The sequence below is a fragment of the Drosophila teissieri genome, chromosome 2L, assembly GCF_016746235.2.
Source record: "Drosophila teissieri strain GT53w chromosome 2L, Prin_Dtei_1.1, whole genome shotgun sequence".
Taxonomy (NCBI): Eukaryota; Metazoa; Arthropoda; class Insecta; order Diptera; family Drosophilidae; genus Drosophila; species Drosophila teissieri.
The window spans coordinates 12,174,828-12,198,364 of record NC_053029.1 but is presented as its reverse complement, the minus strand read 5'-3'; the positions used below and the strand labels follow the sequence as shown (position 1 = coordinate 12,198,364).

At 41.1% G+C, this 23,537-nt stretch overlaps 5 protein-coding genes across 8 annotated transcripts; 3 read left to right on the top strand and 2 right to left on the bottom strand.

Annotated features, from left to right (window-relative positions):
* The first annotated feature begins 959 nt into the window (after positions 1-959).
* LOC122613497 (nascent polypeptide-associated complex subunit alpha, muscle-specific form) lies at positions 960-6,658 on the top strand. The gene is made up of 3 exons (XM_043787702.1): positions 960-1,075; positions 4,270-5,387; positions 5,456-6,658. The coding sequence occupies exons 2-3, from the start codon at positions 4,271-4,273 to the stop codon at positions 6,403-6,405; spliced, it is 2,067 nt and encodes a 688-aa protein (XP_043643637.1). The 5' UTR covers positions 960-1,075; position 4,270; the 3' UTR covers positions 6,406-6,658.
* Positions 6,659-9,105: 2,447 nt separating this feature from the next.
* Positions 9,106-10,063, top strand: LOC122616442. The gene is made up of 2 exons (XM_043791897.1): positions 9,106-9,312; positions 9,371-10,063. Exons 1-2 carry the CDS (start codon positions 9,171-9,173, stop codon positions 10,015-10,017), a joined length of 789 nt encoding a protein of 262 aa, XP_043647832.1. The 5' UTR covers positions 9,106-9,170; the 3' UTR covers positions 10,018-10,063.
* LOC122616452 lies at positions 10,050-10,620 on the bottom strand. The gene has a single exon (XM_043791908.1). The coding sequence runs from the start codon at positions 10,605-10,607 to the stop codon at positions 10,137-10,139; it is 471 nt and encodes a 156-aa protein (XP_043647843.1). The 5' UTR covers positions 10,608-10,620; the 3' UTR covers positions 10,050-10,136.
* On the bottom strand, positions 10,518-13,245 carry LOC122616422. 3 transcript variants are annotated; one of them, XM_043791878.1, is made up of 5 exons: positions 11,685-13,244; positions 11,396-11,500; positions 11,247-11,343; positions 10,769-11,154; positions 10,518-10,649 (listed from the first exon to the last, which is right to left on the bottom strand). In XM_043791878.1, exons 1-5 carry the CDS (start codon positions 13,116-13,118, stop codon positions 10,635-10,637), a joined length of 2,037 nt encoding a protein of 678 aa, XP_043647813.1. In that variant the 5' UTR covers positions 13,119-13,244; the 3' UTR covers positions 10,518-10,634. The 3 variants fall into 3 exon arrangements, with proteins under 3 accessions (XP_043647813.1, XP_043647804.1, XP_043647822.1); XM_043791869.1 differs by lacking the exon at positions 10,518-10,649 and having other exon boundaries at positions 10,685-11,154; positions 11,685-13,245; XM_043791887.1 differs by lacking the exon at positions 10,518-10,649 and having other exon boundaries at positions 11,043-11,182.
* A 1,260-nt stretch (positions 13,246-14,505) lies between these two features.
* Positions 14,506-20,565, top strand: LOC122611801 (heterogeneous nuclear ribonucleoprotein 27C). 2 transcript variants are annotated; one of them, XM_043785135.1, is made up of 3 exons: positions 14,506-14,658; positions 16,551-17,320; positions 17,685-20,565. In XM_043785135.1, exons 2-3 carry the CDS (start codon positions 16,826-16,828, stop codon positions 18,453-18,455), a joined length of 1,266 nt encoding a protein of 421 aa, XP_043641070.1. In that variant the 5' UTR covers positions 14,506-14,658; positions 16,551-16,825; the 3' UTR covers positions 18,456-20,565. The 2 variants fall into 2 exon arrangements, with proteins under 2 accessions (XP_043641070.1, XP_043641071.1); XM_043785136.1 differs by having other exon boundaries at positions 14,527-14,658; positions 16,555-17,320.
* The last annotated feature ends 2,972 nt before the right edge of the window (positions 20,566-23,537 follow it).

Below are 23,537 nucleotides of genomic sequence, written 5' to 3'. Positions count from 1 at the left end.
CGAGCTCAAAACACACCCACAAACAAAAACCTTGTGTAACGGTGAGCGCGATGATCCAACAAGAGCAATGAAGCTCACTTGGCGCTCATTAAACCCAACAACAACTACAGCAAAAGCCACCACTGCGGCTACAGTGATGACTGGGTATAGAGGTTTTGTCATTCACAAGTTTAAGCCGCTAGCCCATTCGGTATTAGATATTTTTCATTGCGTTAATAAATATCTAATTTTAAATTTGCGATTTTGTAATGTGCCTACGACTATTTATGAAAAAACCAATGTTACAGCACACATTCTTTACGAGTCTATGTATGTCTATTATATGTTTTAATATAATATGTACATAGGTGTTTATTTGTAAAATATTTATTTGTTTTAATTGCGTGTAATGTGTGCCATTAATCTTTAAGGCAGTCGCTCCAAGTTCAAGCGGGAATTATGGTACAACTAAGATAAAAGATAAAGATAAATATTCTAAAATTAAAAAAAATTGAGTACCAAATAGCAACGTCAAATATCTCAAATTAGTACAAAGAGACGACGGTTCAGAGCAGAGGGAGACTGCACAGAAAAAAAGTTGAGTGACTATATTTAAACCATTGGTATTCTTTAAAAAAAATGCCGAATGTTTTTTTTTAAATGTTTAACGTGCTTACTATACTGTTACAAAATATACAAATTCCGCACCCTTGTTTTAAAAGGTCAAACCAATAATAATAAATAAATGTAAAGTAATTATTTACACACTCTAAAAGGAACTCTAAAAGCATTGCATCTTTCAAGGTTGCGAGAGTAGAAATTCAAATTAAGGAAGGTAGAAGAGCAGCTACTAATGCTAAATAAAAACGGCACACCCAGTTTCGCACAGTGCACTGACCAACAACGTGTTGGATTCGCTCTCGCGGTCGCCGCTCTGTCCGCCGCAAATCGCTCCCGAGAAAAACGCAGAACGCAAAACGCAAAACGCGAGCGGTTGGTTTGCTGCCGCAGCTCAGTTGTTCGAGAAACTTTGCACGAAACAAAGCGGATTTCGCACGCGGCAAACAGCAAGCGGAATAATACACAGAAAAGCAGAGTAAATATCCAAATAAATTAAACGCTTATTACATTTATAGCTAAGGGGGTGTTGTGCGTGGTGAATGTCAAGAAGTTAAATATTGAGTTCTACAAATTGTTAAGTCCTCCATTTGCGTACAGTTGGAACTGCCATTCCCTTGGGTTAAACATAAAGTGGTGGCTGCTTTTGTTTATTATTTTTTGCAAAAATTGCCCGACTTGAAGGTCACTCAAAAGCAAAAAGAAAACATTTTGCTTCTGGAATTGCGTTCAAATTTAACAGAAGCCATACAAATTAAATTGATTTTTGCAATCGAAATTAAAATGACGCTTAAAACTAATTGTTGTTTATTATTTCGCATATGTGAAACAAGCAGAAGTATCTAATTAATCTGCTTATGTACATATGTATGTTATCAATTATTGCTATCAATTCAGAAAATTCAGAATTCAGAAAGTTGATTTAAGATTATGGGTTATTATAGAGTATAGTTTATAGAATTTATACAATTTATCACAAAATAACTTATGATATAAACAGATCAAATTAGGATTGAGAAAAAAGATAATATGCAAAACTAACTAAGTATGAAAAATATATAAAGGTACAAATAATTTCCTTATAAGTGCCCTTATTCCAATCCCTATTAGATAATTCCTCTAGAAACAGCTGCTCCTCCCTCATTAGTTAGGCAAATAAAATTTTATATAAACTCATTTAGTTTCCAGACCAACTGACCAAACTGAGCAATTAAATTCGATTCGTGCCAAAATGTTTTCAAAGAGGCGCCCACTCAAAAACACACATAACTGGCTTTTGACGCCCAATTAACTTGCGATTTTTTTGTCTTTTTTGAATGAGTCTTCAAATTTCTTGCATATATGTAGGAGTATTATGTATTATGCTACCCTTTTCCGAATACAATTAAAAGACTATGATCCCAAGTAGACCCGCAGGAAAGCCAAGGATTCGTTCCAAAATAAATCTGTTCCTGTTTTGGATTGGCCTGAACAGTCCCCAGGCCGTAATCCCATCAAAAATTCTTGGTCAGATATGAGAAAAGCAGTTGTAGCTTCAAAGCCAACTAACAACGAATAACTTTGGGTATAATTAAGGAGTCCTGGAGCAAAATATCCCTAAAACGGTGCCAGGACTGGTTGACTCCATGCCAAACGTTGCGCAGCTGTTATTGCTAATAAAGGATACACTACAAATATTAAATTAATGGATGGCGTAGTTTTAATATACAATCACTTGTTATTAAGGAATTTTTTACTGTTAAGTTTATATTTTATGTTTAAAGCATTTTTATGAAGTGGTGCTATTATTTTTTCGCCTAATTTTGTCACTTTCATAAGTTCCTTAATAAGTTAAGATTCATAGAACAATTGTAATTTTTTTTATTTTCTAAAAGTGAATTGTTTAACCTTTCTAAAAGGTATTTCAGCTCCTTTTAAACCAAATTGTAGTTAGGAGACTTATTCAAATTTTACTGGGCCAGTGGTGCTATTTTTTTTTTCGCAGCTGTAAGTCTGCTTCAAAATAATATCTTTTGAAGGCTCAGTAAAGAAAGTGAATCACTTATGTATTACCGAACAACTCATTTGTATGAAGGCGTTTGGCTTGGAATACATCATAATTTCAAAATGCTCTGACATCTGACCTAAAATCCGCGAATCGCAGACGATTTCTATACCTAATCTAGTAATGAGTAACATGTGTATTATATGTACCACATATTTTTTAAAAAGTCCCCTTAATTGTGATGGTTATTGTGATGGATTTTCCCAAAATTATTGAAGGTTTGGGTTGAAACAACTCTGTCAACGAGCCTGTGCTAATCTCTTGGTGTTTTGCCATTTGACTCCAGCGATAAGCTTTGTATTTCAAGAACGAATAGGCGAGAATTGTTTGTTAAGATGCTCCAGAAGAAGTAGAATTCGTAGAAATCGAGGGACTGTGAGTAAACAGACACGAGATAAGCGATTTCGTGTTGAACCACTAAAATTTCCCCACTGACGTCATAGCTGCGCATGCGTCGCAGTTCAGTGGTTCGATGAGTCATCAAAACCAGTTTGTCATGTTTTTAGCATCACTCGCAAGTTACAGCAAGTGCATTTGTCAGTTCCAAACAAGAGTTTACCCAGAACTGCATGTATGTAAATGCAGCACGGAACTCTATTGTCTATATGTGCGGAATTCAACTGAAAAAGTCAACTGAACTGAGCAGCAAATGTGTTGCACTTATACTCGAATGTCTCTTGATTCTTGATTGTAAAAGTCCTTAATGGGAATGCTTCCGACGACTTTTCCCAAGACACTTTCACCTTGTGGCGTGATAAAGAAAAGCTTCCGTTGGCCTCTTAAGCCAAAGCCCTGGCCTTAAAATTCTTGTGCTTATAGTTCTGGAACCCAGCGTGGGTGTGTTCGAGTTCGCGAACCGAAGGCGAAACTCAATGGAGCGTAGCCACGCGACAAGCCGCCCAAATCAGCAAGTTAATTATCATTAGAGGACCGGCCAAGACACGCATAACGCGCTTCTAATTTGGTCAAATGAAGAGGGCGCAAACTGAAGCCCACCTCCTGGAAAATTTGCAATCAGGGCGTGACTCTCGCTGATTGTTTAGTATTTAAAGTGGCACGGGAAAAGGCTAGAACTGCAGAATACTTTAATCGTGCACACATTTAGCTCTTCAAATGTCAGCTACCTAGAAAAACTAACAGGAAAACGAGTATCAGTACGCTAACCATAATTTTTGTGTATATTAGCGTAAATTAAATCAATTGTTTTTACACAAACATAAAGACAAAACCATACTGGCTGATGATGACTGACATTGGGGTGCTGTAGGAAGCACACAAATAAGGTCGTCTGCAGTAGTCGAGGACTAAATACCCTGTAAAGCCTTGCAAAACTAATGTCTTATTAGAAACACATTGGCAAAAATATATAAATCGTAACATTAACATAGTTATACATTTTAATTGAATTCTAGACAAAAATAGGACTGGGTGTATAAGTTTTAGTTTTTTAGGTTGAACTGGAGGTATGTTTTTTAGTGTTTACTATCTGATATTAGTTGCGAAGTGAAAGACCGTATTTTATCATGGCAGGCATGTTGTTTTACTCAACAGCCCAAACGCTGGAAATCCTAGAATAAATGATACAAGCCGATGCCATTGTGTCTAATTGAGTGTTGGATCCATTTCAGAATGACCCCCTACCCGACGCGGCTCAGTGGCAGCCTGCTGATGGTGGTGCTCCTAGTCTTGGCCCTAACCACCCAGGATGCGCACGCCAAATGGAAATCCTCAGGTCGCCCATCGCCCCGCCCAGCTCCATCGTACCACCCAGCTCCATCGCACCACGCAGCTCCATCGTACCACCCAGCTCCATCGCACCGCCCAGCTCCTGCTCCGCACCACGATAATGTCAGGCGGACCTACGGCGGTGGATCCCACTCGCAGCCCGTGAGCAAGGTGAGCAGCTCCCAGACACACAGTGCAGCTCCTTCGGCGCCCGCCTCACCATATGGCTGGAATGTCCAGTCTAAGCCCCAAGGTCCTCCGCCGGCGTACTCCCCCTCGAATCCAGTGGGCGGAGCTCACACCAACATACATGAGCGGCCGCCAGCCTACAACCCAGCATACAAGCCAGCTCCACCCAGCTATCCGGCCGCCACACAAACGCACAGCAACACGAATCTCCAGACCCCATCTCGTCCAGTTGGACCACCCAGTCCCGGTGCCAGTTCCAGTTCAAGTGGTTCCCACTACTATGGCGGAGCACACAACACAGCGTACAGAGGCAGGAATAACTCCACTGGTGGATATCAGCCCATAACGGCCACCAATGCCCAGAATGTGCAGTCGAGCTATCCGCGCCAACAGTTGCCAGCAGGCGCCACCTACCATCCGGCGGGTCAGCTTCCAGCCGGAGCCACCTACCACCCAGCCGGGCAGATTCCACCCGGAGCCTCTTACCATCCGGCGGGTCAATTGCCAGCGGGAGCTTCGTACCACCCAGCGGGTCAAGTGCCCCACGGAGCCTCGTACTATCCCACGGGTCAAGTGCCTCACGGGGCCACCTACTATCCCGCGGGTCAGGTTCCAGCCGGTGCCAGTTACCATCCTTCGGGTGGATATCCCGCAGGAGCTTCTTACCATCCAGCCGGTCAAGTGCCCCACGGAGCCACCTACTATCCACAAGGGCCAGTCGGAGGAGGTCTGCCCGCAGGAGCCACCTTCCTGCCCGCTGGAGGAGCTTTGCCTGCAGGAGCTGTTTACTACCCACAGGCGCCGCAGAAGTCCTCCTCAGGCTTGGGATTGGGTGAGTCTAAAGTGGAATAATCCGCAGCAGGCACAGTTCTAACTAACTTGTGTTTCTGGGTTTAACAGGCACTGGTCTGATTGCTGGAGCTTTGGGAGGCGCCATCCTGGGTCACGCACTGACACCCACCCACACCCGTGTGGTGGAGAGTTCCAATTCTTATTCCGGCGGTGGTGGAGGTGGAGGTGGAAGCAATGGTGGTGACGACAAAATCATCATTATCAACAACGGACCGCCTGGATCTGTGACCACCACAGATGTGGGGTCGGGTACTACGGTAATAAACGCTGGAGGCAACCAAACAGCCGCTTCTCCAGCGATGCCAATGGCACCTGTTTATGCCGCTCCACCTGCTACTGGCTATCAAGGTCAACCCGTTCCTCCAGCCCCGCCAGTTGCAGGATCAGTTCCTCTGGCGCCTTTGGGTCCATCGCCACCTGCGCCCGCTGACCCAGCGGCACCTGCATCTGCTTCTGGAGCTCCTGTTGCACCTGGAACTCCAGTGGCTCCTGCAGCCGCAGCTGCACCCAATCCAACGGATCCGAATGCGCCAGTTCCTCCTGCGCCGGGAGCTCCGGCTGATCCCAATGCACCACCTGCTGGTGGCCTTATCTGTGTGCCCGTTAAAGTGCCCGGTCCGGATCCCAACGATCCTACCAAGACCATTGAGCTGGATCAGATCGCGTGCTATCCAGCCCCGCCACCGGAGACTGCTCCGCCAGCCAATGGAACGGCACCAGCTGTGGAAGGTGCTGTACCGCCTCCCGTCTCCGCCCCCGGATCCGTTCAACTGGCTCCCATTCAGGAGACCACTCCTGTGACCATTCCCGAGGGGTCTGTGCCGTTGGCTCCCATTACTCCCGGTGGCCAGCCGGATATAATGAAGATGCCAGGTCTGACACAGGCTCGACTGTCGGCTAACCTCAAGGATGCGCACAATATGGCAGAGCGAACCTTTGGACACTTCAGCTTCATCTCCACGGTGGTGACTCTGTTGGTGGCCTACTGTCTGCACTAAGTGCCCATCGCCTCCACACATCCCTCAAGTGACTCAATGACCCAGTCCCATTGGCAACCGGAAGGCTTTATCTAATTTATTGCCATTCTCTGGGACTCAAGATTCGTATGGAAATACATACACGACTAGCACCAACCGGACGGTTCTTGTTATATATTTTGTATAAAAATAAAACACAATCGAATTTTTGATATATACTCGTAGTTCTGTTAGACCTGAATGTAAGCCACCAATAAATGTACCAAACAATTAAGATGTGCTTATGAGTGTTGATTTTAAAAAGGGGCAACAAAGAGGGGAAACGGCCACATTTATTAGAATAAAAATTATATAAAATATGGTTTTGTTAAAGATTATGCATATAATGAATTTTCTAGTGAGAGCTGTGTTGACGCATTGAGTAATGCCGGTTTTAAACTTTTTTAAATACGTATTTCGGACCACTTTAAAGATAACTGAACAGAAATCTTATAGATGTTGATTTTGAAAACTAAAATGTATAATAAAAAAGTACCATTGTTATTCCTAATCTTCAGAGCTATGTTGTTTTTGCACATATAGTCGAATATGACGGAAATCAGCAGCCATCCCTATATAATAAAAAATAATTACTCATAATATATAATATATACAATATATTTAATTTTTGCGTATTTACGCTCCAAATCTCAACTTAGTGACTAATCAGCACCATTTTGACCCCGTAGTCGAAATCTGCTCGATTAGGCGGTCCAGACAAAAGCATAAATACGGACCGGCATTTTTTCGGAAGCTTAGTTGTTTCATATACTTTCTCTGCATTGAATCAATATTCGCGGTGCCAAAAATCGCAATAAAAAGTGTAAAATTACATTCAACCAACGAAAATATTCATCTTCGGGAATCCAAGTTAAAGATTACAGGTAATATAATCCTTAAAAGCAGTTGCTGCCAACAAAGTTTACGCACTGCCGAATAAATAAAACATCTCTTGTGCGGTTTAGATTACGTAAATTGGTATTAGTACATTTTGTATGCCTTATCGTATTTCATTTATATCTGCGCATCAGTTCTAAGAGTCTTCATAAATTCAATTCGAATTTAACTGAATATTAAATGTCTATTTCAGAATGTCTCGCTTTCCGAGTGGGCTGAAGAGCATCCTGGTGATGGTGATGTTGCTCCTGGCCCTAAATATTGCAATGGGAACTCCCCGTAGCAGATCTAGCTCCAAATTTGGATCCATTTTAGGATCCATTTCCCACTCCATTTTTGGATCCAAACATTCTAAACATTCGTATGAATCCAGTTCTAAACATTCTTATGGATCCAGTTCTAAACCTTCTCATGGATCCAGTTCTCGCTCCAGTCATGGATACAGTTCTAGACTCTTTGGGTCCCTTCTTCGTTCTGGTTCAAGGAATATCCGAAGGCACTCCCACCATAACAGAGATGACAGATATAACGCCACCGAGTCTTATTTTCGTAGGGCCAACAACTCAAATTATCCCCTCGCCAATGGATACATTGTCCTTATTCCGACCTTTCTGTATTTATGCTCGCAATTAGTGTAAAACAAATTATTATTGTCATTTAAATAAACCAAAATTGTATTAAGCTATTCAAAAACCAATGTTATTTGGCGATGTGTGATTGAAAATGGTAACTTAAATTTGGAACGAAAAAGCTTCTATGCTTGAGCTTTTCAAGGACAGCAGTCTGCAAAAGCAGCTGATCCTTTATGATGGCATCATACTTTATCGTTCTCAAGAGAGAGAGAAACTTCCCTTGGGCTTTGCTTCGAGGATTTCTATCTGGCAGCTCTACAGCTGATCAGACATCCTCACAACGTGATTGTGAAATAGTGTCTGGGTTGTTTTCTACATCAATACTTCTCGTGGACTGGATCCCATTTAGAATGGTCCTATATCGGATGCGTCTTAAAGGTAGCCCATCAATGGTGGTGCTCCTTGTAGTGGCTCTCAGCAATTTAAACATTTTTGGTAAGTTAAAGAGCACAGTGAAATTCGGAACGTGGTCATGAGTCGTCTTAATATATATTCTTTACAGGCACTGGACCTACTGCTGGAGCCTTTGGAGGTGCCGTCATGGGTCAGGACCTCACTCGCACCCACATCCTCGCAGTGGAAAGTGCCCATCTCGATTCCGAAGGTGATGGAGGCAGGGACCACCAGGACGAAACTGTATCACCCGGAGCTATGGCCACCAGTGATCCAGGATCCCGCATTGCGGTGATTAATTCTGAAGAACACCAATCCGAGCCTTACTCTGAGCCTCCAAAAGCTGAAATCATTCCCTTACCCAAGGAAGAACGTAATCCAGATCTGGATAGTTCCAACGAGTTCGAGGAGATTCCATTCTTCATCTGCTACGGACCCAATGCGGCACAGAAGACCATTGGGAGCTTGGGGTTCATCTCCGTGATGGCGATCCTTGTTGTGTCCTTTCTTGAACATGAAGCATTTTGCAAGTAGAATTCTAACCCCACACTGTAAATGGAAAAATAATATATATTAAGATTCTTATATTATAAAATATAATTCTTTATTTCATAATAACATATTCTAATTTTTTCATGTGATATTTATGATTACAGCATTGATATTATGGAACATAATTAATGAATTAAGAATTATAATAATCTATAGAGTTGCCGCACTTTAGCTGGCAAACCCTAAACTCAGTTTGTTCAACGTCAAGTTGGCAGCAGCAAAATTGGAACATTACTAGATATAATAGATAGACAAAGCAATTGAATTTGTGAAATGGACAAGAAAACAAACTACAAGCTGAGCGAGCGCGACTTGGATATCCGCTCCGATCTAGAGTTTGTGGACAGCCTGCTGAAGGACCTGCGATTGGAGGTGGAGCCGCAGGCTCGTGGTGTCATCTTGGATCTGGCCTACAGTGAGTCGCAGTCCTAGAGTACAAGTTTAGAAACATATAATGTGAGTGTGTGACATAGCTTTGGCAAGGGACAAACTCGTCGAGGCTCAGCGTTTCGCCAGGTTGGCCAATCGCTCCAACGTGAGTGTCGCGGACTTGGAGATGGCAAACCTGGAGCGGACAGAGGAGCTGAGCAGGAGGCGGATCCATCAGCCGGTGAAGTCGCTGGTTCCCAACCAGACATCTCTGCCCACGCCGACTGTGAGCCGTGGTCTAATGCTGCCCACCTGGCGTCAGTGTCAGGTGGGTGCAATGGCCGAGTTGAAGGACAAGACTGCTGAGACTCAGCCGGCGAATCCCAGGATTGTGGTGACCCCGAAACCGGTAACAGCTAATGCTGCAGGTCCTGTTTTAAACTCTGGCTCCACTTCTGCCGCCAATTTGATGCTAGCTACTGGATCTTCAAATCCGGGTCGTAACACTGCAAATCCCATTGTTCGTCCCGTTGGATCTAACATGAATCCTCCCGAGAACTTTACCAAGCCAACCTTTTATCCACCAAGTACCCGATCTGATCATCATCATACAATGAGAAGTCAGTCCACTCCAAGGATGTACACCAGTAGACCCACAGGGGGCTATGCACCAGGTCCTTCCCAGAACTTGAATGCTGGTGTTCAAGGAGGAATTCCGTCGGCCGTGAAAAAGCCACGCATGCAACAATAAAACAATCGAAATCCTTGAAAATAAAATAAATGAGATCAACAAATTACTTAAATTTATTTTGTATTTTTTCAAAAATATTGATGAGGGACTTTCCTATTAATTCAAAATTTGGAGCATGACTATTTTTTATTTTTGGGGCCATCCTTTGCTTTGGTATCTACTTCCTCCTTTTCGTTCACCAAGTCGTCGATACCCTGCTGTAGGTCGTCCGAGAATCGCTTGTAATAAAAGGGAACCTGGACGCCCAGGGCGTTGAATGTCTTCTTGATCGTCTCATTCCAGGCATCCACCATGGACTCCTGCCAGGGCTTCACCTCCACATCCTCGTTGCACTTGTCGCACCGCCAGCAGCAAAATCGGCTCATCAGATCCTCGGTGTAGGGACTCACCTCCCGCTTGGCGCCTTCGAAGAGCACCTGTGTGTGGTGGGAGTTTTCCCAAATGCCCAGCTCTTGGGTTCCATAAACCGCACCGGCCACCAATGCCAAGCGGATCACGAAGAAAGCCATTGAATTGATATAGTTTTCATTAAAATTTAAAATACCCCAATAAGTTAAAACTTGTAAATTTTTTGTACAATTTTGACACATCTGCTTTGATTGATCTGGGATTTTTCTTCACTTGTTTCTCCCCTAACAAATGAAAAACCTCATAAGTAGAATACATGTTGAAGATTTGTTTGATTTATTTTTTGGCCAAGACACCTACTTGCATCTTAAAAGCAAACTTAATCAGAGTCAGCAATGCTTACACTCATCCTAGATTCCAGAATCTTTAATTCGACCATGCCGATTCTCCTCAGCAAATTGTCATGTTGTGTCCTTAATTCCTCAACACTCTCCCGCTTGATGGCAATAAACTTCTCGGTTCGATCAAAATCGACCAACAACTTGGGGTAGCACATAATGCCGCCCTTATAGCGAACTTCTTTGATCTGGTCAAGAAGCTTGTTGTGTATCAGATTACAAGTATATACTTTATCGCGCAGAGCTGAGTGCTGCTCTTGCCTTTTTCGTAACTCTTCCCTGGCCTCCCTGAATTTGCGATTCAGCAGTTTCCGTCGACATCTCAGATGCGAAATGCTATGAACTTTTGTTTTCACCAGCATACGCATTCGATGCAGCTCAGCGTTTTTATCTGCAGAGAAAATAAAGATAGGTAGATACTGTTTATTTATTACTTATATTAATTCCCATAGTTGATCACTATACTATACTCTTTCCACTTACTGTTCAGAGTGGTGACCATCTCCCGAACGTCGTGTTCGGCGGATAGATAAGTTGCCAATTTGACTTCTTCAGAATTCGCCTCAATTTCATCGAGTTTCTATGGATAAACCTTTTTAGTCACCGAACGTATTTCAATTCGCAGTTCCAACCTGTTTGACGTAGGAATTGTTATGCTGCCTTATGATCAAAATCAGTCGAGTCGCAGACATCACATCGCGTTTTCTTCTCATTTGTTGCAGAACGGTTTCAGTTACCTAATTAAATAATAAAAATGTTTTTATATGCCCCTCTAGGTATTTTAAAAAAAATGTTACACGAAAAACCTCTTTCAGCAATAGGTTTTCACATCATTTTTTCCTTTAATATAAATAATATAAATAAATCCTATAACAAATCATTTTAGTTTTGAACTTAGCTAATCAGATTTCGAGCACTCACAAATCGAAGGTGTTCAGAGGGTTGGGTGCCCCCAAAAATAGTATTTCTGAAGATCTCCTCCATTTTCTCGACCTTCTCGTTGTCCTCCATTTGCCTCCGCTCCAACTCCTGCAGAAGTCGTTCCTTTTCAGCCAGGTGAATCGCCTCAGCCTCTCGTTTCCTGTGCAGCCAATGATCCAGTTCGTTGAGGGCACCCAAGTATCGCCTCCGATGGGCCTCGTCGATGGGGGAACTAGTGGACGGCGTTACAAGGGAGTACTTGCATCGGCGTACGTGGTGTTCGGTCAGGCGTTTGGTCAGTAAATCGTTGTCGTATCTCTCCCACAGGTAATCGTCGACTTCCTTAAAGAGGCTATGCAATAGCTTGCTTTTGTCCAGATTTTTCTCCTGCAAATACTCTGCATTATCGAACACCACTTTTTCAATAAGCCAATCCAAATAGCCATCGACCAACTGATCGCCGGGGTGGGTCGAACCTATGGACTTGGTACTAGATGTGGACCTCCGGGACTCTGATGACATGTCTTTGAAAGTGGGCACGGGACTCGACTTGTATGCCATTCCCTGCGATCCCCAATCGCTTTCGTCATCAGATTCCGGTCCTGCGAAGGAAACAGTCGACGGACTGTGCACATCGGCATCGTTTGTGGCAGGATGTGGATCATAAGTGGACTCGCTTGGAATAAGGCTTTCCGATAAAGAGGCCACTGATTTGCTGACCAATGGCATCTGTAACTTTTCTAGTTCCAAGCCCTGCTCCACATTCTCCTTATCGATACCCTGATCCATGCTACCAGGAGCAACAAGTCCGTCCCAATGAGGTATGTCCCTGAGAGCTTCGAGAATATCAAAGCGCATCCTTATGTTCGAATCGGAGGACACACTCATCTGGTCTTCGCGTTCAGTCGTATTTCCACCATCGGGGACCATTTTATCGCCTTCACTCGGATCACTGTGAACCTCCTCCACACTTTCGGTGGAACTAGTTATGTCCAGATTTGAATGCAATATTTCTAGCTTGGTTTCATCGATGGCTTCCAGTTTCTTAAGCTTATATAAATAAAACGGATCTTCTTTAATATTTGATACTGTTTTTCTGAGCGTGCCTCTTGACTTCTTTGAAGCTGCCGAACTTATGGACATCATCGAGTTCTTTTTCGCCAATTTACTGGTCATTTTTCGGTGAAAGGGTATTGAAGCACTTGGGGTGATAGTTGCGATATGCTCATCGGAATCCGTACTTTCGCTCCGGGTGCTCACTGTACTGACTAACGATTTCACGGAAGCTATGTGGTTTCCACCGGAAGACTCCTCCTGCTTGGCGTTCACATCGTTGACGACTGATCGATATTTTTTCTTCCGCAAATAGACCAAATTTTTGGGAGTTATTTTACTTTTTATGAATGGAGATTTTGGTTGCCCTGGCTTGGCCATATTCTAAAAGGATGTTAGTACGTGCAACTTGTGCAAAAAGCAGCGAGCTGCAACAAAATATTAAAAACTACAAAGGAACAACAAAGTTTTAAACTAAATATTGTGTAATGATATCATATTTGATTTAAATCTCCCAGGATTAATTTAAACATAAGACATTTTTCTTATGGGTAAGGTACTTTGCTTAGCGAAGACACATATAGCACGTTTACGCTCCTAACTTAGTGCGTACACACTCCTCCCTTACTATATACACTCGTTGTACACCCTTTCATAGCCAGGAATGGATATTCTGATTTCTAAACATAGTATTCGATATAAGTCGATAATATTAGGGTTGCTTGCAAAAATGATCGTATTATATGTAACTGTTACAGCTTCCACATTAGTGATTTATTTGTTTTTAAAAATAGCTGGCCTAATGAATCGATACTAATTAATATAATGGCTTTTTTTAAGTGACGATTTAAATACAAAAATATAGAATAAAACAGGTTCGCTGTAAACTAGCAGAGCTTCGAACACGGTAAATGTAAAAACACATGTAGAAACAGTAAAACTCCTTCTGTTAGAAAACCGTCGATCAAATTGTAATGAAAGTTTTCGCATAAATAATTAAGACAATTTCAAAACTTTTGAGATACCGTGCAATATAGAACACGCGCTGTGAAAGGAGTAATAAATATTTGAAGTTAGCGCAGAAATGTTATTGTTAATAAAGTGGTTCATGAGATGGATTTCTCATGGTAGTTGTACTAAGGCGGCATTTTTAAAACCCTTTAAACTCCTCCGACTGTTAGCCGATTTTCTGGAAATCTGTGGATAATTTTATGATGCATTTTTCCAAGATCCTAACTTAATAAGACCTACATAAGCCTATAAACACGGCATTCCGGAACACGCTCTGTAAACAACCACACAATAAAATCAATTCCAAGGGCGATTTTATGTATGGGCTGCTTAACAGGTTAACCCACTGTTATGCCATTTTCTCAAAAACTGTAGATAATTTATTTTTGAAATTTTCCTTATATGTCCTGTAAGAAATTTCCTTTAAGGTGGTCTAGCATGCACTTTATAACACGCTCTGCGATGCGAGATATTCCTTAAAAAGTAGGCAGCCGAGTTTTCAATTGTATGTTTCATATTCTTTTCTAACCCCTAGAAACGTAAATGGTTAAAACTTTTTTCCTAACATATTTTCATTTTTTTTGTATTCACCTTCAAAATAAATACAATACGTCCTAATGTACCACCGTTCCTCCATTGCCGCAAACTCATCGACGCTAACTTGACGCTTATACATCTAGCGTATATTTTAGTACATTCCCAGCGACATGCGGTATTTTTTTCTGGCCAGCGGCGGTCACACAGCATTAAACGTGGCGGCGATTTATCATATAAGTTAGGTTATAATATCGTATGCATCAAAATCATACAATTATTTATAAGCTAGTTTTTTAAGGAAAAAACACTTAAATTTAGTGAATTTGCAGTGCGAAATCTTTAAAAAACCACAGACGAACACTTGGCACAAACGGTAAGAATGGAAAGCGACTGAAAATCGCATTTACATAACAATTACAGTGCTTTAACAAAATGACTGCCTAGCCTTTCCCTTCCAAAAAAAAAAACGCCTGAATACCTGACGCAGCTGCCATTGCTTGTGTGCGCGTGTGTTGGTGTGTGGGGTAAAATTTGCTCGATTCATTTGAATTGTTTCTCCGTCTTTATCTATTTCTCGACAAGCAGAGGTTTGTGCAATTTTCAGCGCTTCTCCGTGCCACTTTTGGCACTCTATTTCCACCCATCAAAGTGGAAAATTTCATATTTTTATACATACATACGAAAAAATGCTATGTATAACACCACACCAACGCACACGCACACCAATGCAGAACGCTCGGCGGCCATTCGCGCACACACACGCTCGCACGCGCACACACGTACGGCCAGCTCATGCACTCACACACGGCAGCAGATTGCGGTGCAAAATACAAAAATCGTGCGAAATTTGTAAAATTGCGTAGTAGAAATCTTGGTTAATTTCGCACCCATTTCCCCGGCCCGCATGCGAAAGTGTCCAAAGTGTACCCGGCGTGACCTGTGCGTTCGTGAATTAGTGAGTGTCCCATCAAATAACCCGCCTGGCTGGCCAAACAAAACGAAAAGCGTAAAAATACAGTGAAATGCGTTTGTTCCCTTTTCTAAGAACGGATAACCAAAGACATTTCTTGAGATTTCTTTGTTGTAGCATTTTTCATAAGGCACGTCTTCCATTTTGTTTTTTTTTTCTTCGTTGCCTTTGCCGTGGTGAATTTCCCACACACTGTCGGTGCGATTCATTCAGTTCAGTCGTGAGTACTCTAGTCAGCAACAATAAAAAACATAAATCGCTCCAAGCTGGAGGAAAACTCAAAAAAATTTGTTTGTTTTTTCTTTCGATAGAATTAACATTTATTTGAGGGCATTGGTTTTCGGTACGTTTGCTTTTCGCTTTCCATTCGCGTTCACGTCACACATGGCGTTGCCACATGTTTTTTCACTTGTTAATGGGCAAAATGTCTGCGAGAGTGCTGCCAGTGAAGAAAAACGGGGTTTACTTGATAACTAAGTGCATTTAAATCCGTTATTCGGTGGCGTTTGCACACAAAATTGAAAGATACTCCTGTAGATGTGTTTACTTGGCCCACATCTGGCAGTAATCTGGGATCCCCTGGCAAATGGCGCGCAAATGTGGTGAACCGGCGACAGCTCTCTTTTCACCTTGGAAATACATAAGTTCGTTGTTCTCATTGATAGGCGGCATGTGTGTGGGTGTGAGTGAGGCTGGGGACTTTGTTACAACAACAAAAATTCCGCTCGTGACACAGCGAAAAGAAAACAATACTTTCACGTAGCCGTTCGATAGCGAGTGAAAGGGGAGGAGAGTGTTGGGGTGTCGAAGGAGGAGCAAACTTGTGAACGTGTACAAAAAGCAGTTAGACGGCAAACACACACACGTGTACTGCGGAATGTCTTCGGCTGCGTGTGTGAGTGTGTGTGTACCGGCCGGTTGCTTCTGCCGCTTTTTCTCTTTTTTATTTTTGCTGCCTACCTGCGCCTTTCATAATTACTATGCTGCCTACTATTTGTCTGGCTCTCTTCCACCGCGTGCCTGTGTGTGTGTATTTTTGTCATCTGGTCATTTCCACCCATTCGCACTCAAGATCTTTACACAGCTAGAAAAATTGCCTCCATACGATATGTAAATTAAAATAATACATTCATAGCCCTGGTGTTTAAATCCAAGTGAAATGACCACATTAAAATATACTAACTTTTTTTTCCCCTGTGTAGCAATTCGATTAACCAGATTTCTTTTATTCTATGTGTATCTTTCCATGTGCCTGCAACAAAAACAAACCAACGACATCGATATTGTTACGATAGAAAGTTACGTGTGAACGTCGTGGCTTTTGTTAATTGTTTTGAAGGAAAAGAACTTTGGCAACGTTGAAACCAACCTAAGATACATAAAAACCACAAAAAAAGAAAAATACCAGCAACAGTGTAAAAATTTAATAAGTGCTCCCCCCAAAACAAGCAACCAACCGAACACAAGTTAATTTCTTTGCACCCCGTGTTAATAAAAAAGCGGCAAGATTACGTCAATTATTGAGAACCTACCCGGCGCCATAGCTCACAACCACAACCAAAACAACATCATGGAGGAAGACGAGAGGGGCAAACTTTTTGTGGGCGGCCTGTCCTGGGAGACGACGCAGGAGAACCTGTCGCGCTACTTCTGCCGCTTCGGGGACATCATTGACTGCGTGGTGATGAAGAACAACGAGAGCGGCAGGTCGCGCGGCTTTGGCTTCGTAACCTTCGCCGATCCCACCAACGTCAACCATGTGCTGCAGAACGGACCTCACACGCTCGACGGTCGCACCATCGATCCCAAGCCGTGCAATCCGCGCACGCTGCAGAAACCGAAGAAGGGCGGCGGCTACAAGGTCTTCCTGGGCGGTCTGCCCTCGAACGTCACCGAGACCGATCTGCGTACCTTCTTTGGCCGCTACGGCAAGGTCACCGAGGTGGTTATCATGTACGACCAGGAAAAGAAGAAGTCCCGCGGCTTCGGTTTCCTCTCCTTCGAGGAAGAGTCCTCCGTCGAGCACGTGACCAACGAGCGGTACATCAATCTGAATGGCAAGCAGGTATGTGATTGCTGGGAAGTTGTGCGAATTCTAGAGGTTACAATTATCTAACTTAGCGAACCATCTAGAGCGGTTATTTATCGGTTTAAAACATGTATATTTGAGTGAATCTCAATTTGTACATTTTAGAACTATAAATTGACTGCTTAAGAATCTGTAATATTTATGGACTGGCTAAAATTTGTTTTCTTTTTTTCATTTAATACAAAAGTGCTTTACATAAGCATAATAAATATAATCTATGTCTATAAAATCTATATCGCACAAACGAAAACTAAAGTGCGTTAAAATTGTAAATATTAGTTATTTTTTAAGGTTTCTAAAAGTGTTCGCAACAGCATTAATAACCATTAATTATCCCCAGGTCGAGATCAAGAAGGCCGAGCCTCGTGATGGATCTGGCGGCCAAAACTCCAACAACAGTACCGTGGGAGGCGCCTACGGCAAGCTTGGCAACGAGTGCAGCCACTGGGGACCGCACCACGCTCCCATCAACATGATGCAGGGCCAGAATGGCCAGATGGGTGGACCACCGCTGAATATGCCCATTGGCGCGCCGAACATGATGCCTGGTTATCAGGGCTGGGGCACCTCGCCGCAGCAGCAACAATACGGCTACGGCAACAGTGGCCCAGGATCGTACCAGGGATGGGGAGCTCCGCCAGGACCCCAGGGACCACCACCGCAGTGGTCGAACTACGCTGGACCGCAGCAGACGCAGGGCTACGGCGGATACGACATGTACAACTCGACGTCGACCGGAGCTCCTTCGGGACCATCGGGCGGCGGCAGCTGGAACTCGTGGAACATGCCACCCAACTCTGCTGGACCCACTGGGGCACCAGGAGCTGGAGCGGGCACCGCCACGGACATGTACTCGCGTGCTCAAGCCTGGGCGACGGGCGGTCCCTCGACCACCGGACCAGTGGGCGGCATGCCGCGCACCGGACCCGGCAATTCGGCCTCCAAGTCTGGCTCTGAGTACGACTACGGCGGCTATGGATCCGGCTACGACTACGACTACAGCAACTACGTGAAGCAGGAGGGTGCCTCGAACTACGGAGCTGGGCCGCGATCAGCGTACGGCAACGACAGCTCCACGCAGCCACCCTATGCAACCTCGCAGGCTGTCTAAAGAGAGAAGGATCGTGTGGAGGAGGAGTAGGAGTAGCGGAGCGGAGCGGAGTAGCATGTCGTCCTCGGCGAATGATGAAGAAGACAGAAAAGATGGTGGTAATTGTAAGCTAAAGCGTCGTCTGTTCGTTTTTATTTCAGATCAGATCAGTTGTTGAAATTAATATTTAAAACTCTTGTACAACTATTATTTAAAGCGAAACAAATTTAACATGAGAATACCTAGCGACAAGTCAGATTCATAGATATACCTGTATGTTCTATAGCAGCGAGTATGTAATTCATAGGCGAAACATCAGCACTCTCACCCATTTAGACAAGAGAACATTATTTCTTTCATGCGCCTCATAAACACCACACTCAACAAGCATTCTCCTGTACCCCACACTCACCAAGCAACCAACCAACCAATCAAACATCCAACCAACCAGTCAGAATCAACTAACAACAAGAACTTCCCAACCAACTAAAACCCGTAGACACTTATGATACATGTCATTAACAAAAGAAACAAAATAGAAATGTGAAGATTTAAACGTAATGATTTACAAGCATAAAGTTTAGCTAATTAGACACAAGAAGATCAAGAATAGAGTGCGAAATACCAACACAAAGAAAATAAGAACTTATAATTTTATTTAAAGAGTAAACAAGTAAAGATCCCCTTAATTACTAAAATTAGTAAATACAAATTCGAAATTGTACATTTTAAAGCAAAAGCACGTCGGTCGCCGATCAGCTTTCGCCACCACCCGCTTTCTGAATCAGGCGACAAGGTATAGTAAGCGTTCGAAAAGGAATCGAATCGCCTGGGATGAAATATCTCAATATGGTCGATTTTGAGAACTTCGCTTGCCTTAGCTTCTATGACTCATTGACCGACCGGCCGTGCGGTTCACAGATATGGAGGTTAGTTAGTTTTGTTTTCAGACAATGGTTGAACCCAATCGGCAAGTGTTTTTTTTCTTTTAATCGGCAATAGGTCGTTAGATGGGAGGGTGTGGTGGCGAAATAGGGCGGCGGTACTGACCTGGGAAAGATACGTTACAAAATTAAAAATTTACCATTTAAAGTAAACAAAACAAAAACTAGCTAAAAGTTAAACTACATATATAAAGAAACCTAATTAATAAGCGTACGTGGTCGTTTACATCTAAGCGAAAGTTGAACTTGAAACTAGAATTATATAGTGCGTTGGATTTATTATTTAGTTAAAGCGAAGTGGAGAAGCCAAGCAGCAGCAGCATGATAATGATTGATTATAATGGATATGGAAACCAACAAAACACACTCTTAACCAATATACATAAAAACTATATACATACATACTTATATACAATATATATATATATATAACGAGTATATATATATAGAAGGAAACAAAAAAGGAAAAAAGAGTAAAAAAAGAGCAAAAGGAAACGTAAATTTAAAGCTACAGTTAATGAAAGTAATGAGTACAGAGTTAAAAACATAAAAAGGGAGGCAGGCAGAGAGAATAGGACAAGTTAAACAAGTTACAAAATACGATGCTTAGAGTTGCGTTGCACATTTTTTTCAAATTTTCATCGTTTGCCAAGCAGACAACAACAACATCAGCAGAAACAACTACCAACGACAACAACCAGCTAAAAGTGTGCACTACTACAAAAACATCAGTCTACAACAAGAACAACACCATCAACACGCACACCCACTCACACTTAACCCCATTTAGTACCAACAACAAGAACAGCAGAGAAGAGAGGAGGAGGGTAAAGGAAGAGAATGAGTAAAGGAAAAGAGAAGAGAAGAAAAGGAAAGGAAGAGAATAACTTTAATTGATTATGAACATAACATATATATATCTTTAATTACTTATACATATTTACTCTTAACTACTCTGCACGCTCACTAAACGAGCGTGCATTGTGTGTAAACAAGATGAAAGTAAACTATTTTAATGATGATTATATGATTGCGATTTTACAATTTATTATTACAAAAAGAATGATGAAAAACAACAAAAACAAAATGAGAAACATACATATTATATGCTAATACATTTACCATACACATATATTATAAAATATGAAGTAATTTTTTCTATTAAAGTACCATACACTAATTTTTAATTTGTTTATTTACAACAAATCAACTTACAATACATACATTTAATTACAATATACAATACAAATACTTTACTTTATTTTTCGGTGATTTATTGCTTAGTGTTCTTCGTATAATTTGTACTCTACTACAACAAAACAAATCCTACAGTTATAAATTCCTAATTTAATTTCGTTTAAATTACAAATACATATGCTTACATTTTATAACTAATTATACAATTTTTAAAAAATACCAACACAAAACAAAAGCAAAAACGCTAAAACAATGAGTAAACAAGTAAAGTAAACGTGTGAAAAACGTTTCGATTTTTGAAAAAAAAAAAACAAAATCTTTGACAATTCATTGAATTTCAATCTTTTTCTTTTTACTGTATCGTTTTATACCGGTGTGCGTGGCTGAGTAAGATTGTATGTGTCCCTTTTTTTGTTAGTGTTGTCGCCGAGGTCAGCGAGTGGGCGGCGAGATGAAGGCGTAGCGCGAGGGAGGATCAGTTGACCAGCTGATCGATCGGCTAAGGAGTTTGAAGTACATGTACGGAAGGAAATGCTTTTGACTTTGGTCAATCAGCTGCAGCATCCATTGATACCATCTGGATATGCTGTGGTGCATAACAAAGAATTATGAGAACAACCTGATGTAATTTAATAAGATGAACTCTATAATTTTCTGGAGGTTAATATACCCGTTCATGAGTTTCTGTTTTAATGCTAAAGCCAATTTCAGATTAGAAATTGAAGAAAAAATTAACATTGCGAGGTGGAGGCTTAAGTAAAATTATTAACTAATTCGAGCGATTAGACATTTATTTAGAAGACAAAACATACACTGACTGTTAATTGTAAACAATTTCATTTTTCGAACCTCTATTTTAAAGTTGAATACAATATAGATTGTTTTTTTATTAACATAAACGTAAAAACCTATTCAAAGGAACTACATAAAGTATATGTGCATCGTAAACGTAATAAACAAACAAGAATATATATGAATAAACCTACTATATACAACTATATATACTATATACATATTAAATATAACATATAACGATTTAACGGTAAAATAAATTTAAATATTGTATTAAACAAAGTGTTGCACTTTCAAGCTAAAGCAGAGACGAAAAAAAGAGAATTTAAAATTAAGTGTAAATGTTTGTCAGCACACACACCACACCCACACACACACATGAATACACTGAGCAAAAAACGTTGCAGCAAAAGTCCAAAAAACATAGGTGAAGGAAGTCGACATGTCCAGACATCCGGAGGATTTACATTCACCAGAGTAGCGGAATAACACCTTTAATCGGATTATTTCCTTAAGTTTTTCGTTCCCATTTGATGTCACTTTGTGTATATGGCTTTTGTTCCTTCATTATTGTTGGTTTTCTTATTGGCCAATTGATGACGGGATGACAAAATCGGGATGATTGTTTATTAACGAGAATTGTGTATCCTTTGTGATTTGATTTCTACAGCTTAACAAACATTTCCGTTGCCTTTTTATTGTTGCGTTTCTTTTTTATCAGATTGGTTTCGGCATTTCGACGTTTCAAGTGAAGAGATCATAGGAATCACGAATGAAACAATAATGTAAGGGTTATATTATTTAACATATTGATAAGCTAACATACGAATGATGCGCCAAATGCAAACCAAAATCACTGAAAAGAATGCGTTTTTGTATACATTGTATAGCTCTACGTACTACGTACATATATGCCTAACAAATAGCTCTAGGTGAAGAGAGAAATGAACTTAAATAATACTTATCAATACTTTCGATCTTAAGTTTTCTCGAATTTGTTTACGAATCGGAGATGCCGACTGGTACCCATAGTTAATATAAGGCAACATAACATCTATTGAACACAAAACTTGGTACACTTCTGATAACGCTAGAAGGCTAGAATTTTGAATGTGTTTTTCTCCCATATCCCAGAGACCTCCCAGGCTTTTCTAATCCCTCAAAACGAGAGTTGTTTTTATGTAATGAAGTACTCTTAGCGATTAAAGACTAGAATGATTTGAAATAAGATGAGGTTTAACAGATATCTAAGCTAAATTCCTAAGACAAAACGATTCCACCTAAGACACCTTTTTGTAATGACTAAATTTATATAGGACAAGAGGTAGAAGACCAACCAAATAAACAAAATGATATGAGATCAATAAGATTAAAGATTAACAGGCATATGTACACATGTATGTGGGTGGCATGTTTTGTAGCTGTATATGAATTTGATTAATTTTTTATGATTTCCGTTCCAATCGTAAAAGTAACGTAAAAGTTTCCCGATCATTGCGTAGTAAGAAATTCGTACTCGGTTAAGAGCAGTCAATGTCAATGAGTGGTAATTGTTAATGCCTGCAAGTTAAGAAGACAAATGATGTATTACTAAGTTAAACGACAGCACACTCATCCCTTTTAAAGCCCGACTTTCGTTCGTTCTTAAGCAAAAATTCGAAACGAGGTATGTATATGGTAATTTTAAAATGTAACAAATGCAGAGAATAGTGAACAAAAACTAATTTGTATGTAGTTAATAACGATAATAATAAATACAAAATAGACAAAAATATGGAAAAACACAGAAAAAAAGAGGAAAACTAAGCAAAATAACCAAAATAAAACAAATCGCAAAAAAAAACAACAAAATTGAGACTGTAAACGAAAAGGCAACATAATGGTAATGGAGCAGCTTAAAACGAGACGATGTTGAACAGAAAAAGGCTAAAACACGAAACTACAACTCGTAACTTGTAACTCGTAACTCGAATAAATCACTGATGAATAGGCTACCAAAATAAGTTCGTATAAGGTTTTTGTTCACACGGAAATTGCACTCAAATTGCATTCTTTTGAGTTACTGTCCCCTAGCCAACTCTGTACATTTGATTTCCTCGTTTTTGTTGATTTTATAAAAAGCAAGTAGACTACTTAATATAAATTTACAAGTCAACAAATTAAGAGTTTA

Bases quoted from the DNA above. Each gene is read 5' to 3' on its own strand.
- LOC122613497 (XM_043787702.1), top strand. From the start codon at position 4,271: ATGACCCCCTACCCGACGCGGCTCAGTGGCAGCCTGCTGATGGTGGTG. The intron at 5,388-5,455 runs GTGAGTCTAAAG...TGGGTTTAACAG, and splicing joins CTCCTCAGGCTTGGGATTGG to GCACTGGTCTGATTGCTGGA.
- LOC122616442 (XM_043791897.1), top strand. From the start codon at position 9,171: ATGGACAAGAAAACAAACTACAAGCTGAGCGAGCGCGACTTGGATATC. The intron at 9,313-9,370 runs GTGAGTCGCAGT...TGTGTGACATAG, and splicing joins CATCTTGGATCTGGCCTACA to CTTTGGCAAGGGACAAACTC.
- LOC122616452 (XM_043791908.1), bottom strand. From the start codon at position 10,607: ATGTGTCAAAATTGTACAAAAAATTTACAAGTTTTAACTTATTGGGGT.
- LOC122616422 (XM_043791869.1), bottom strand. From the start codon at position 13,118: ATGGCCAAGCCAGGGCAACCAAAATCTCCATTCATAAAAAGTAAAATA. The intron at 11,501-11,684 runs GTGAGTGCTCGA...TTATTTAATTAG, and splicing joins CCTCTGAACACCTTCGATTT to GTAACTGAAACCGTTCTGCA. The intron at 11,155-11,246 runs GTAAGTGGAAAG...TTTTCTCTGCAG, and splicing joins GATGGTCACCACTCTGAACA to ATAAAAACGCTGAGCTGCAT.
- LOC122611801 (XM_043785135.1), top strand. From the start codon at position 16,826: ATGGAGGAAGACGAGAGGGGCAAACTTTTTGTGGGCGGCCTGTCCTGG. The intron at 17,321-17,684 runs GTATGTGATTGC...AATTATCCCCAG, and splicing joins TCAATCTGAATGGCAAGCAG to GTCGAGATCAAGAAGGCCGA.